At 41.8% G+C, this 14,705-nt stretch overlaps 2 protein-coding genes across 4 annotated transcripts in view; one reads left to right on the forward strand and one right to left on the reverse strand.

Moving 5' to 3' along the window:
* The window catches only part of CDC7 (cell division cycle 7), a 16,930-nt gene extending 11,540 nt beyond the window's left edge, over nucleotides 1-5,390 (reverse strand). Inside the window, exons 1-3 of one of the 3 annotated variants that reach the window (XM_015870394.1) lie at nucleotides 5,293-5,390; nucleotides 3,014-3,114; nucleotides 579-662 (exon numbers count right to left, since the gene is read on the reverse strand). In XM_015870394.1, the coding sequence (XP_015725880.1) occupies nucleotides 579-662; nucleotides 3,014-3,107 (178 nt within the window). In that variant the 5' untranslated portion in view covers nucleotides 3,108-3,114; nucleotides 5,293-5,390. Of the gene's footprint in view, nucleotides 1-578; nucleotides 666-3,013; nucleotides 3,115-4,591; nucleotides 4,938-5,292 lie in introns of those variants that run through there. The other 2 variants (XM_015870392.1, XM_015870393.2) reach the window with 2 other exon arrangements.
* The window catches only part of HFM1 (helicase for meiosis 1), a 53,625-nt gene that overhangs the window by 1,328 nt on the left and 37,592 nt on the right, over nucleotides 1-14,705 (forward strand). The window contains exon 2 of the mRNA XM_015870389.2: nucleotides 7,247-7,404. The gene's annotated coding sequence lies outside the window, so the exon portion shown is untranslated. The remainder of the gene's footprint in view (nucleotides 1-7,246; nucleotides 7,405-14,705) is intronic.

Genomic DNA, 14,705 nt, shown 5'->3' on the forward strand with positions numbered 1-14,705 from the left:
CTGAAGTCCCAGACTCACAAGGCATCAGGAACCTACTCACAGTCACACCAACCTCCTAATAAAATATTTACAATGCTACCTACTGAACGTCAGGAGTACCCAAGCGATCCAAAATTTGATCCTGTATATCCTAACAACAAAACCCAACAACAAAAACTAAAGCAGCTGTAATATTCCAGCCTCCTCCTCCACTTGTGCCCACAGAGTTTCAGCAGAAACAAAGCCAGTAGTTAAATATGTCAGAACATAGATGTGCATAAATAGATTTTCCATGTAAAAAAAGGAGTTCTTAGACTTACGTGGTAGAATCTACCCCTCAAAATGTTAGCTGTCAAAACTAGAATGCTGGTTTTGTGAAAAGGCTTTTATAAAACAGATTTCTTAGAAAATCTCTTGAAGTATTTCCTACTTAAAACCCCTGTATGTCCCGGAACTTACTACAATTACTGTATACAACAAAAAGTAAATCAAAAGGCATCTGGCTTAAATTGCATGCATTGGCATTTTTGATTTATACTGGTTAAGTTATACATACCAAAAGAGATCTAAGTTTAAGCAAGCTGCAATAAAACATTTACCTTCTCCAATTTTTTCCTTAATTTTAAACACGTTTACAAGCTGTGGCACTGCTTCATAAAGTTTTTCTATATCTTTTTTTATTCCTGCTGTGGAAAGAAAGGGGAAAGTCAGTTAAAAATGTTATTGCTCGATTCAGTACCTGGTCTGTAGCTCAGATCATAAATTAAACTTCAATTTCTAGTACTGTAACTTGACAAACTGAAGGAAAAACAGGAGAGGGGTACCCATCTTTGCTGGCATTACTCTCTCCATAATGGATGGTCTTCATCACATTCCCTTACGTGCTGCAGCATTTTAATCAATTTTACCTACCTGCCACCAAGAAATTCCTGAGAGAGGAAAAGCTGCTTTTGTAAAACTTCACATTACAGCTCATTTATTAATGTCTCCTGGGACATACAGTATCAAAGCCACAAATTATAACAGCTGTTTATGAAAGCAAAAGAGCATATCCATGAGATGCAAACCAAGAATCAGAACTGTAGGAAAATTATTATTAAGATCATTAATAGAGTCCCTTACACTGTTACAATAGTAAATACCAAAAAGCATTATTTGCTTTGCATTTAAATTATTGTACTTTGTGCTGCAATCACTAGATGGCAGGACAAGGATGTTGTACTGCATTCCTTTCAAAACTTAGTTTTACATTCAGTTCCTGAATACTTCTATTTTAATTGTTCTCTATTTCTCTTGAAGCTGAGTATGAAGCAGGGCTAAAGAACATTTGATTATGCAGAAGTATGAAAAAAATGCTATTTGGAAAATACATCGAATGGAAAAAAAAACAAAAGTTTATCATTTTCATCCTAAAAATGAGTAACAAATTCAATTTCACAAACATATAAATTGTACTGTATACATAAGCGTACCATGTTTTACCTGAACATGAAGTTATAAGTGATGAGAATTACTTTCGGAGTATCACCAATATGCTTGTAACAAAGCATGGATTGGTAAAACATGGGCCTCACCACTCAACTGGATAGTAACGTTATTAGTTCTAAAATCTCCTAGAAGACCTTCCTGTCTAAAGGCCGTGTGCAATAGGACAGACATAGAAAATGGTTTGAAATGCTGAAACGGTTCTTAACAGCTCTGTCAGAACTGCCTCGTTTAGAACTAGATTGCTATGCAACCTGCTCCAAATGAAGCAACCTGCAGCTCTGTTCCAGCGCTCATATATGAGTTTGACTTCTGAAAAGAGGAGCTTAAGCTCCAGTTCTTACTGATTACACAGAATTTGCACTGGAACTGCTCCAGTAAAATTGTCTGGTTGGAAAAAAGGACTTAACCTTGGCAAAATGCTAATGACTCCAATGAGGACTTGAATCACACATCTTTTAAGTCTTCAGACACTAGCAGCTCAGACTTTAAGCTGACTTTACATTGTCACCGGACCAATGGCCCTACGGTAGATAGTAACAATAACAAAAAGCTGCAATACAATCTGCCAGCTACTTGGTTTTGTGCAACTGAGTTGAAAGAGCTGAACGTTATCAGAGCTCTAACCACTGAGTGATCCTAGGCCAGAGGTGTACATACCCCAGGCACTGAGAGGATTTAGCAAGTCAACATAGCTTTACATGTGAAAGATCCCAAAATGAAACGAATGCTGACTGTCCTTGCTGATAGCAGCATGAACATCATCTGTTCTCTTCCAGGAGCCTAAATCCCCAGCTGGGCACAGTGCTCGCCCCATTGCTGCCCAAACACAATTTAAAAATGCAGAAATTCTTTGCAACATTTTCTGTGAGACTTTAAAATAATTTATTTACTTCCCGGTATGAAAAGCATTTGCAAAGTGAGACATTAAATGCTATTCAGCACTGCTCTAATTCTGGACACGGATGTGTAGCAAATGACAGAGGTCTATTTCTGGGAAAATCAGTAGCCATTATATATAAACTGTCTGACCACCAGCAATTACTGAGCAAGGATGGTGCCTGTGTACAGAACACCCAGATTTAAGAAGTCATAAACAGACAAAATAAAAGCAGTAACAAAACGTACGTGTCTGTAGTTAAGCTTCTCTTGCATGACCAAGAACAGTGTGCTTGTGCACACCAACACATCTACAGATATTTAAGGCCAAGGCTGGTTATTACATGTTGAAAGGCAAAATATTATTGTTGAGACATTGTCTGGTAAGGGAATTTTATCTTCAAGAAGTCCCTTTTGGAATTCTATTATCCCTTAAGATAATATATTAGGTAATCAATAAATAGGATAAAGGAATTGTGACAAACTACTGCTGATGAACTTTTGTAGCCACATGGAAAGCAGAAATAATTTATGTCAACAGCGATTTCAAATGTTCTCAGTTCATCGAATCTTTATACAATATGATAATTGATGTTGAAACTTCCTGTAGTGATGAAGAAGCACATCAACACCAAAACGTATTGTTAGCAGTCCTTGCTTTAGCACGCACCTGAAAGCTTGCTGTTCTGCACATGCTTTCTGCTTGTGTCTTCAGCCTGATGAGGGTGCTGTTCATCACAGTGCGACTTTGACTCTGTCTCCATCACAAAACTAAAGAAAAAACATCCAAGACCTTGAAAACCACTTCTGGACACTTGAGGGAGCAAACACACCTGATAATACATTTCATTGCCCTGCACTCGGTTTCCAAAATGAGATGCAAAGAATGAGGAGTTCCTCTGTGCTGCCTAGAGTCACAAGGCATCTACCATCCCAGAGAAAAATCAAACCAGTAAACCCACTTGATCCCCAGTAAAAGGCAAGAAGAAAGAAAAGAAGGAAGAAAGCAGGATATGGTTAGAGACAAATGATTTTCTTTTATCTGGCAGTGTTTGCTCATTCATGTTAAAGCTCTTTTTCCTTAAGTTTGCTTTGAAAAGTGAGGAACCAGTCCACATGGCATTAGCTGCATCGTACGCTGCAGCACCCCTACAAAGACAGAGAACCTGAAAACGTATAGGAGAAAATCTCAATGTGTGAAATTTCTCCCTCTTCTAGAACATAACCCAAAAGCATCGTTATTTGGTCTAATCCCTCATAAAAGAAGTAACAGAGCATATTTATTTTGAAATGCTTCTTCCCAAGTCTTGTAAGAAAAGGTGTAACTTATTGTACTAATGTACAGTTATAAAAAAGATAATCCTATTTCGTGAAGAAAAGAGACGTGGAGCACCCGGAAAGGACAAACAGTGACAAGGGAGCTCAGCACCACCGCCTCTCACAGTGGCACCATTTTCTGCTCGAGGATCTTCCTTGCTTGTACCTTTGCCGAGCCCACAAAGTTCTGCCTGAACTTTTCTACAACGGGGGGGAATGTGTTTTGAAAAACTCCCAGATGAAAGGATTCATCTATTTCAGTGAGCTAGAAATACACTTTGTCCCCGGAGAATCCTGGCTACCTTTATTCTGTCATTCTCACGCAGCACAATGGGGACAGACAACAGCCTCTTTCTGCGAGAGAACTTTGCTGGAGAGCACAACTTGAGAGACTTATGCAGTGAGGTGGCACTGCAGCCTTTCACAGGTAGGCACTGCCCTGCTAGTGCTGACCAGGCAGACAAGCCTGTTCCAAACCTGTCATGGCACAGCCTCATTAGCGGAGCAAGGAATGCACTGAGCATGGCCTCATCAGCAGAGCAAGGAGAGCCCATCAGCACACAGCAGTGCTCACTGCAACCAGCCCCAGCTCCAGAACCTGCCTGTTCAGAAAGCTGGAAGCAAAGCTGCTCAGCCTGCAGGACCTCAGGAATATGGGCAGGGTGGAGGGGGCTCAGTAACTCAGGGTGCCCCTTCCATTACTTTGTGTCAAACAGGTTCTGATGGCTGCAGAACTGAATGCCTGGAATACCTCAATATATTTTAACACAGTTTACAAACTTGGAAGCGGGCCTCGTGGTTATAAAACTGAACCTGATGGAGTTTGATCAAGTCAAGCATCTAGTTTTTATGTTAGGAAATATCCAAAGCGGATCATCTGAGAGAAAAAAAGAGGAAGACGGATGTGATGCAAAGTTTCAGCTCAAGTCACCCGCGGTTGTCCCAGCTCCCATCCCAGACAAGCAGCTCTCCATGGCACGGAAATAAGCGAGACACAGGCGGTGGCGGCCCATAGGGCTCATAAACCTCCAGGTCCGGAGCGCTCAGCGGCTGTGCTGGGCTGCAGCATCAACTGCCACACAGCCACCGGCAGCAACACGACTCGAGCAGCGCCGTGAGCGCACGAGGAGCCGCGCAAACAGGACACGAGCTCGATCCCGCCGGTTCCCGCAGACAAAGGGCCAACAAACACCCGCACCGTGTCACAGCGGCTCGGCGTTACGCGCTGCCCACGCAGCCAAGCTCCGCTCGGACACACTCACACCGCCCTGTGGGCACCGATAGCGGCGGGCGGGAGCTGCAGGGCATGCGCCGTGCGGGAAACGGGGCCGGACCCCGCGGGGCGCTACAGGGCCCGGAGAAGCGGGGCCGCCCGGCCCGCCTTGTCCTGACGGGATCGTGCGTGGGTATCGACCCGGCCCGGCGCAGAGCGGGGCCCTCCCTCGGGGACGGGCTGCAGGGGAAGCGCCGAGGGACCGCGGAGGAGGCGGGGGACGAGCAAGCCCCGCCGATGATAACGAGGAGCTGCGCGGGGCCGGCCGCGGTGCGGCGGGGAATGGGGCGCGAGGGGCTCGGGGACACGCGGGACTCGGGGACTCACGGACTCACTCTCTCACTCTCTCAGTCACTCACGCGGCCGCCGCGACGCGCCGGAATTTTGCCCGCTGCCGCCTTTTGCCGACCGCCCCTCAGCGACCAATCCCGGCCCTCGGTGGAAGCCGCGGTCGCGGCCAATGGGACGGCGGGCCGCAGGGAGGAGCGCTGCTATTGGCCGTTGGCGGGGCTGGCGGGCTGAGGGCTTGTTGTGCTGTGGTGTCAGTGAGCTGCGCTCCCTCACGCCGCCCGCGCTGTGTGGCGCCGGGCCGTGCTGTGCACTGTGCCCGTGTGGGCTGCAGGGTGTCCGTGTGCGGTAACGGCCCGCCTCATTCTGGTTCTCTCCACATGGGGTTAATGCGAAATAATTGCCAGCCCCGGGTAAGATCTGGTTCTTTTCAGATCTGCCATCAATTCAGCTCCGTTCTTCAAAGTCTGCGAGGAGCATGGAGCGAGGCTACTCCATGTACGTTGTTGTTTTTGTGGTTTTTTTTTTCCTTTTCTCTTTTATCCAGACTTGTGGTCGTTATTTTGAGGTGAAAAACAAGCCCTGTTACACGGGATCGAAAGCGGGTGCCCGAACACGTCGCTAAGCTGCTTTTGTGCTTTGTTTCCCCCCCCCCCAGCAGTTTTAGTTGGCACTTTCTGTTAGAGCTCTCAAAGCAGCGCAGCAGCTCGTGCTCAGAGATTTTGCTCAGTTAAATACAGTCAGGCTTAACAGGTTATGGCTGAGGGTATTTAAGAGCAGATTATAGCAAACATAATGATAAGGATAATGACAAAACTACGACAGATAAATTCTGCTCTCCCTTTTGCCCTTGTAATCTTCTAGAAGTCAGAAACATTGAACACTCCTTTGCACTGCATTGCCATAGTTTTCAAATTAAGATTTGCAAAATAGTGTGTGATTACATATGAGCTGTGTCTTCGGTTCTGCTGCCTCATGGCCAGGTCAGAATTGCAGCCTGCCTCTTGCGCTGTCTGCTTTTGTGCTGTGAGGGTCTATGTACCGAACCATCACCCCTTCTATGAGGCTTCCATTCTTGGCATTCCTGTTAGCAATATTGATACTATCTTTCTCCCTACCACTTAGCTTACATTCACGGGCAGTGAGAAATCCCTTTCATTTTATCTTCCAAAATAGATTCTATATGGCTGTGGTTTCTTTCTCTGTGATACCTGTTTTCTTCCTTCCAGCACCTAAAATCCTTTTCATTTAGACCCTCATCATTTGTCTACCTTGATCTCTTGTTCCCTCTCCATTTCCTCCTTTCATATTGATGTAAATGCATTGTGCTCCTTTGTGCTGTCTTTCCATTGTTTCAGCTTCTCTGTTATGTCAAATTTATATGTATTTGTTCTCACAAGCATAACTGCACTTGCAAAATGTGATATTGTCTCTTATTTTATTGTCCTACTCTTCTTAGTCTGCCAGAAATGCCAGCCTGGATGTTATCCTTCATTTATCTCTCTAAAAGTGCTTTTTATGTCCTAGCTTCTCATCTGCTTAAGGGAGAAGTTCAGTCAAGCTGAGTGTGGCTCTCATAAAAATATCTTCCCAAAATTCACCCCTTCATTAAGGCAACTTTTCTTCATGTACATCTTAACAAAATAATGATAGATTATGTATACTGTTTCTGCTCCATTTCCTTAATTCTTGCTTAAGTATCTCTAGCTAATTTTGCTTTTTTTTCAGAATGAATGTAAAATACGTAAAAACACAGCTTCTGTGCCTTTGCTAAAGCATGAGAAACATTCCTTTTATGCTGGCTTGGGGAAATAGAAATCCCTTTCCTTATTTGCTGTTGGGGCAGAGAAGCCTCCATCTTCTCATTCAACACTGAATTTCCAGTTCTAACAATGTACTAAGGCAGAACTTCTCAGAATAAAAGAGAAGAAATTGCGTCAGCCAAATATGACAAACAAAGCAGCATGTCTAATGCTTTTCAAGTCAAACTGCTGAACTGTCTCCTCTTTGTGGCTTTATCTCTAGGTTGGATCTGTAGGATGAGAAGCCAAATGACAACCCAGGCCTGAGAAGAACGTTGCTTAAGGCTGACAAGCTATTGCCAAAGCCAACCTCTGGGAGCTCTCCAAGAAAGGATCAAAACTTTGCTGTGAGATTTCATCCACTGCTGCCAGAATCTGCAGGTGAATGAATTATTTTTTTTGTTGACAGATTTAAAAATAGTCTGTGTTGATGCCGGTACACAGTTATCAACCACTTCCTAGGTCAATTAAGCTAGCATAAGTCTCCTTGTGCTTGTACTGCTTCAGTCTCGAAGAAAAGATCCCAAAAAGATAACTGATAAATATTTCCAGCACAGGCAGAGGTAGGAAATCTTTACATCCCACTATTTACTCAGAAATTTAAAGTGAGAAATTAGAAACTACTTAGTATACTACTAGTATATTACAAGCACAGCTTGTTACTGCCCTGGCAACATATACCAGTACGTACATTTTAATGTTAATATAGGCTGTTGAACATGTTATTCAGTCTTCATTAGCCTAAATGTCATATTTCTTAACTTAATTCCTCTTATTGTCAAGCAACATGATTCTATGGCAGAATTTTCTCTCTTTAGCACCAGGTTGAGACAAATCTCTTCATGCTATTGTGCCCTTTAGGAATACTGTCAAATTCAATCATTCAGGACTCATGAGTCTTGCACTAACACGAAGAGATTGATTTGAAAACCATGGGGCTACATTTTTTCTTTCTGTTTTTCATTTTCCATTTCCATACCTTAACCATTTTACATGAAAGCTGAGATTGCCAGCTTTGCTCTCACATGCAAATGAGTATTTTGTGATGCTAGGGAGCCCTAGGATGATGCACTTGGATGTGGCAATGACTGTCTATGCCAGTATTTTCCAATCAGTTAGAACGATCTAAAATGTCAAGCAATATTCTGGTGTCAGAAAATAAGCTAGAATATAGCAGCTTCTACAGTCTATTTAGAGGGAGTTAAAAATAGACATAAAAATTACCCCAGGCAAAGAGGAATTCTTGACCTTTCATAAACTAGGTCCCATTCGAATAAAGTATGTTTTAATAAGGTCAGTAGAAGACACATACCTAAGAATAAATAATCACAGATTATCCTACACAATGGAAAAGTTTGAAGAGGGCCAGTAAGTCAACTGGCAAGTAACTGAACACAAGTTCCAAGTGTGATGTTGTAGCAAAAAGGATCCATGTTGTATAGACAGAGTACAGATGTTAAAGGTGACAATTTTTACATGTGTGTACAAATGGTGAAGGTGATTCAAGCATAATGTGCATGGCTCTGCAAGATGGATACCAGAAAAATGAAATGAGTACAGGAAAGACCTGTCAGAGAAAATGCTATATAATTGACGAACTAAAAATCTTAACTACTGAACCAAGAAGACTGAAAGTTGAGTTTGCAGCAGTGCATACATACATGCACAGAAAGAAATAGTGAATGTTAGGGCCCTTTAAATCTACTAAGAAGTGGTGTAGCTGGGAGTAATGCCTGGTAGCTGGAATCAGGCAAGTTCATATAGTGTGGTCTTCCAGTACTCAATTCAGTACTGCTAACAATAATCAGTTCCTGAAAAAAGCAGGTAAGGGCTGTGGTGGATTTCTTGGCTCTTGATGTCTATGTCTTTCCTATCCTTCATAAATAAATTTCTATATTTACAAGCTCTCCATGAACTCAATAAATAATTCTTTCTTTCTACTACCCCACATATGTCTTTCCTTCCTTTGTATGCCTTTTCCATCTTTGACTGCCCTGTCCCACTTGCTCAGCACTGCGCTGTGGGATAAGGAAAAATTGTAGGTAAGGGGGAGAGGACTGCACCCACTTTTTGTCTCAGATTACTCAATATCTCTCAGAGCACTTCAAGGGGAGTCTCCATCCTTTACTTGCCATTTAGAAGAATGCACTTTGTCCAGCTGAGCTCCCTCTACCCAAATCTCATCCTTCCATACTATGATACTGCAGTCTGTTACAGGGTCAGCTTAACAGCGATGCCTTGGCAAACGACTACTACAGCCAAAAGCAAAGAAATATGGCTGGTCTGGAGTGATGCTTCAGAGACTTTTTCAACTTCTAGACAAAGTTAAAGCTTTCCTTGGCAACACCTATCCATTTAAAGTAATTTGAATGTTCTTGTACATGCTGCATCTTCTGTGATTGCTTACAGCTTAACAGGAATACAGTGCTTGGCCAAAATGGTACCTACATGGCTAAGGGGAAGACTGGCATCTTATGAATATTGAACTGAGTGCTTTTCTTTTCCCTGCATTATATATTATCACTACATGAAACATCTGTTTGAAAGCAGAGTTACAGTTGTCACTGTTGTTTTCTACATTTCACCAGCACATAAGGTGTGCTTTTTTAATAGTTAAATGAGAGATCCTGTTCTTCTAATAGATACATCGGTAGCACTGTGCTTTTGCTCCTTTATCTGACATAAAGCTGAATCTGGCAACCTCACTTACTGCATAATTATGTTGTCTTTGGGAATACTCACACATGTAAAATGAGAAGAACTTGGCCCTTTGGTCATATTTTTGTAATAAAAGATAAAATGAGATTTTAGGAAACTGCAACTTATGACCATGATATTTATGAGGCTGTCAGGATTGCACTGTAAGAATTCATATTATTTAATTCTTCACTCTGACACTAACGCATCATTTCATTTATATGCAAATAAGAGTATACTCTACTGCTGTTTCTTCACTGAAGAAGCTGTTTGAATTATTCACGTTTTATTAATAAAACTTCATAAATAAGTATTTTTTTTCCCTATTCAATTGGTAGTGGCTGGGAGAGAATCTATTTATCAGATTGTGTTATTATGAGCTACATAACAAAATATGAAGATTTATGGAGTACATAATTAGATATTATATGATTGTAATTGTAACACTGAGTAATACAGATGAAATATACTTTTCCTCGTGTTTTTCTTCTTGGTAGAAGCACTTTCTGGAAAATGGACTAAACCCAGTCCCCATCACTGTGTTCCAAGAACTGCATATGAAAGGAACAAAGCAATTTAATACCTTTGTGTTATCATACATACTCAATTAATTTTGAGTAATGGAGATACACCTAAGGAGGACTAACGTGGTGAAGATGTTCTCTTCTGTGCAGAGGTGCTGGTGTGCAAACATAGCAAAGCTGTGTATATGATATTACAATGTAGAGCCTGAAGCTGTCTGGTCTTTAAACCATCAGCATTTAATTTTCCCTTCAGGTACAGATTGTGGTCAGAATACTCCAGAGGTGAACTCAAATCCACCAGAGCTGTGAATGAGGCTAGGCTGCCTGTGGGGCTGAGCCCTGGCACTGAAACCTGGCTATGGAACAGCCAGGTGTATTGGAAATTGGTAATCACAGCCTGAACCTCTGATTAATCAGCTGAGGCAAGTGTTGGGTCAGCTGTAGGAGCACAGGTGAGAGTAATTTAGCTGTGCTCCCAGAAGGGATGGAGCTTGACTCCACCTCCTCTAGACCTCATTTAAGGGCTGACCACCACTAAGGCAGCATCTCTTGGAGATTGTCTCAGTGGTTCCCAGCAGACCAAAGGCTTCCATATGGGTGAGTTTTTCCTGTAAATAACCTTTTAGGTATTTACAGCTACCATCTTTTCATTATTGTCACCGTACACTAGGTTTGCAGCCTCCTGATAGGTTTATGAAGAGCAGAGATGCCCTGGTGCTCTACTTAGTCAATATATCAGCCTTTTCAAGTGTATGCTACGGAGACTTTAGGAACTCAGGTGTTTTCTTCAGCAAAATCAAGCTAAAGAGGCCAAGTGAAATTTGTGTAAATTGCTTTGTCAGAGTTAGGTATCTGAATTGCACTTTAAATAGACACTTTTTGAAATACTGGCACTTAATTCTCCTTGGAGTTTTGAAGTGTGAGGCACAGAGAACAATGCAGGCACGAGGTGCCCAATTCTATTATACAATAGTATCTGAATGCCTATGTATGACCTAAACCAATGAAAATTTAAGGGAGACACCAGAAGGTTCTTCCCGTTGCATTATGTGTGTACAACCACAGATTTCAATGCTGTCTGTTTTGATAATATTGAATAAGTTCTGAAAGTACTAAATCTAAGGTGCTCACTGTGTAATTTTTTTATGAATGAATAATTGTAGTGTGATAGCTCTCACTTTTGGAGTTTGTTTTTATTTTTGAAGACACTACTGTTAATGGGTAAGCTACTGATCTGAAAACTTAGAGACAGTTCCTTTCTTTTTTTCTCTCCTGATAGGAGATAGATGCCAATTTGTACTACTGAGATTGATGGGAATTTTATTCCTAGCTCTTCATAGGGAGGAAAGCCAGGAACGTTGTTAGGGTCATTTTGATTTATTTATTTATTTATTTATTTTTCACTTGTTCCAAAGTTATTTTGAAGTGGCTAAAGATATTCAGACTTGCTGACTTGCTAGGGTCCAGAAGGCACTGATGGGCCATGATTAGTCCCAGCTCACTGTCTAGGACTCCACTATTCCACTTGGGCTACTGCTCTGAGCTGGACAGGACTTGTGTCCTGACATACCTGTGCAGCCTTGGGCAGCAGGGAGGTGCCAGGGCTGTTCTCCAGGACTTTCCCTGCTCTGCTCCCAGCTGTGATGGTGGGATGGGTCCTGCCCTGCCCAGCCCCAGCATCCCTCCTTACTGCCACCTGTGGAGCTGCTGGCTTTTTGTGTGCCCTGACACAGATGTGATGGTAGCTGAGTTTCATTGAGGAAGAAATCCAGTGACTGCTGTCTTGCTTCTCTTTTACAGGTAAAATACACTCTCTGTGAAAGCATTCTTTATAGGTAGCTCTTGGTGTCTGTGTTTCTAGCCTAGCATCTGTGTGTTGCTGTATGTGTTCATGGTTCAAGTTCCCAGGTCCTTTTGCCACAAGGCAAATAAAGAAATTTCACGTTGGGAACCTCAAGCCCTAGTCTAGGCAACTAAATAATATGATTGTGAGACCTCCCAGTGCAGCAGTAAATTAGAACAACTATCAGTGCAGACTGTCATATACTTAAAGCATTCTTCTGTCACTACTTTGTTTTCCTCCTTGGGGTAACCATACTAAAATCTGAGAAAAGCCATTAATTTCTTGCAGTGTGTTTATACTCAGTGTAGTTGTACCTGTAAGTCTGCAGTACTACTGCAGTGCATGGCTGCAGAGGTGATAGTTACTGAACTTAGGTATGTAGCCTATTGTTTCTTTTTTTCTTTTTTTTTTTTTTTCATTAAAAGGAGAGGATAACATGTCTTGGAAAAGCATTATTTAAAGTGTGCACTGGTGCACTGCCGAGCTTATTCTATATTAAATTTCAAGGATGAATTCTCTTGTGAGTAGTTTTCAGCAACTTGACTGATTAATTTATTTTTCAAGAAAATTGTCTGATATTTTTCTTTTACTCTCAGCTACAAGTAATCATAGCAATGAAATTGGCTTTCTTTTTATATGGGAAGCTGCAAAAACTGGCTTTACTAATTACACGAAAAGGTGGGAACTTCTCCAGGCTGGCACAGGAGAACAGTGAAGCTTAATGCTCCTCTAAGCAGCAGAAACTCATCTGGAAAACCTTATTATTGTCATGTTGCCTTGTCTGTAACTGTTTGCTTGCTTTCTGTTTATGTTGTTGAGGGGCAGTGTGTAGTACATCGGTTTTCTTCAAAAGTCCTCGTACATTTCCTGAAGTCAGAACCCCATTTTTGGAGTTTGTGGTTTTCCTTCATGTCCTCTGTGAGGAAATGTTTCAACGTTGCAATTTGTTGTAGCTGTGTTCCAGATAGAGTGTTTGGCTTGCACACGTTCTGCTTTCTGGGCAGAATTTGGATGACTGCATTTCAGTTTTTATTTTTGTTCTGCACTATGCAAACCACAGGACCATATGGCATAGCTACAGAAACGTGTGAGCTCGTTATGCAACCACGTCCTAATATAGCTACAAAACATGGAGGTGATGAGTTAAATGGATCAAAAATAATGTTGCTGTTTGAGAAGGCAGCAAAGCTCAAGCACTTACCCCTGGGAAATGAAATATTGCTATCCAACAGACATTCCCAAAATGCCTGATGTTAAAATAACTAAAATGAATTTGCAAGCATTCTAGTTTCAGCAGGGATAGAGTTAATTTTCATCCTAGTAGCTGGTATGGTGCTGTGTTTTGGCTGTGAGACAACAATAATGTTGATAACACCAGTGTGTTAGTTGTTGCTGAGCAGCACTTGCATCCAGTCAAGGACTTTTCTGCTTCTGATGCTGCCCTGCCAGCAAGCTCGCTGCCATGTCACAAACAGATCAGGTGGCCTCAGCCTACTGAAGGGATGTCCGTACATATGGCATCAGCAGTGGCTGGAGTGGCTGCTGCTGCTGCTTGGGGCCTGATGCCTTGTGCATCAGTTACTAATGCATCACTTTCTTATTGTTGTGTTTTGTTTTTCTCCCTGTTTGTGTGTTATAGTTTATCTTTTTTTTTAATGATTGGTTGTGTTGTTTTTATATTTAAGTGCCCTTATGAGGGCACTTAAACCATGTGATGAGTTCTCCTTTTCCATTCTCCTATGGCTGTGTGGTGTGTAACTATTTGCTAAGTTAAACCACAAAAATGAGTACTTCAGTTCTTTCGTCTATCAAAAAATGTATTTTGTCATAAAACTAACAAAGGATAGTATGGAGAATAGTGCTAACTGGGGGAAAATCACTAGAAGATTATGGTGTTAACTTGGTAGTTGCTGGGGTAGGCTGAGAAGTCTTCGTGTTTGTCCTAGTTACAGGAATCTTGAGGCTGTTGTGGAAGCCCACGACTCAGCAGGCTGCCTTATGAGTAAGGCAAAGAAATAAGGTGCCTGCAATGCTCCACTTCCCTATGAACACTGTCTTTCATGCCAGAAGAAAGGCTGAGAGGTTATTCCATCACAATCCCTACTACATTCAGTCTTCTTGTACCCACAGGGTTTGTGTCCTAAACAGCCCCTCTTGGCTTTGAAAACCCAATTTCCTTTTGCTTTTACCCCTTAGTCACAGTTAAGGATACTTTGTGTTGTGTGTGGTTTGTTTATCCCAGGGCGCTTTTGCATGGTACTGGCCACTGGGAACTTATTCTCTGCTGACTTTATCAGTATTTGTACATATGCAATGCAAAGCAGTGCATTCTGTGTATGTAACACAGCCTCACTTGATAGTAGTTTGTTTTCTGATGGAAAATTTCTTCCTAAGGAAAGATGGAATGGAAAGTCAAACCTTTAGGTAAAAAGGGAATCTGGGGAAAATCCATAAAAGAAAACAAGGAAAGAAACTTTGAATAGATTCTGAAATCAGTGAAGAGCTTGTGGGGATAGCTGAAGATAAAAAAAAAAAAAGTCATTTTTACATGAAAATTTGCCTTGAATTGGTTTATTTCAAAGTTTCTACCATGTGCTAATATTTGGGAAACTATGAAG

This window comes from Coturnix japonica, chromosome 8 (genome assembly GCF_001577835.2).
Source record: "Coturnix japonica isolate 7356 chromosome 8, Coturnix japonica 2.1, whole genome shotgun sequence".
NCBI lineage: Eukaryota > Metazoa > Chordata > Aves > Galliformes > Phasianidae > Coturnix > Coturnix japonica.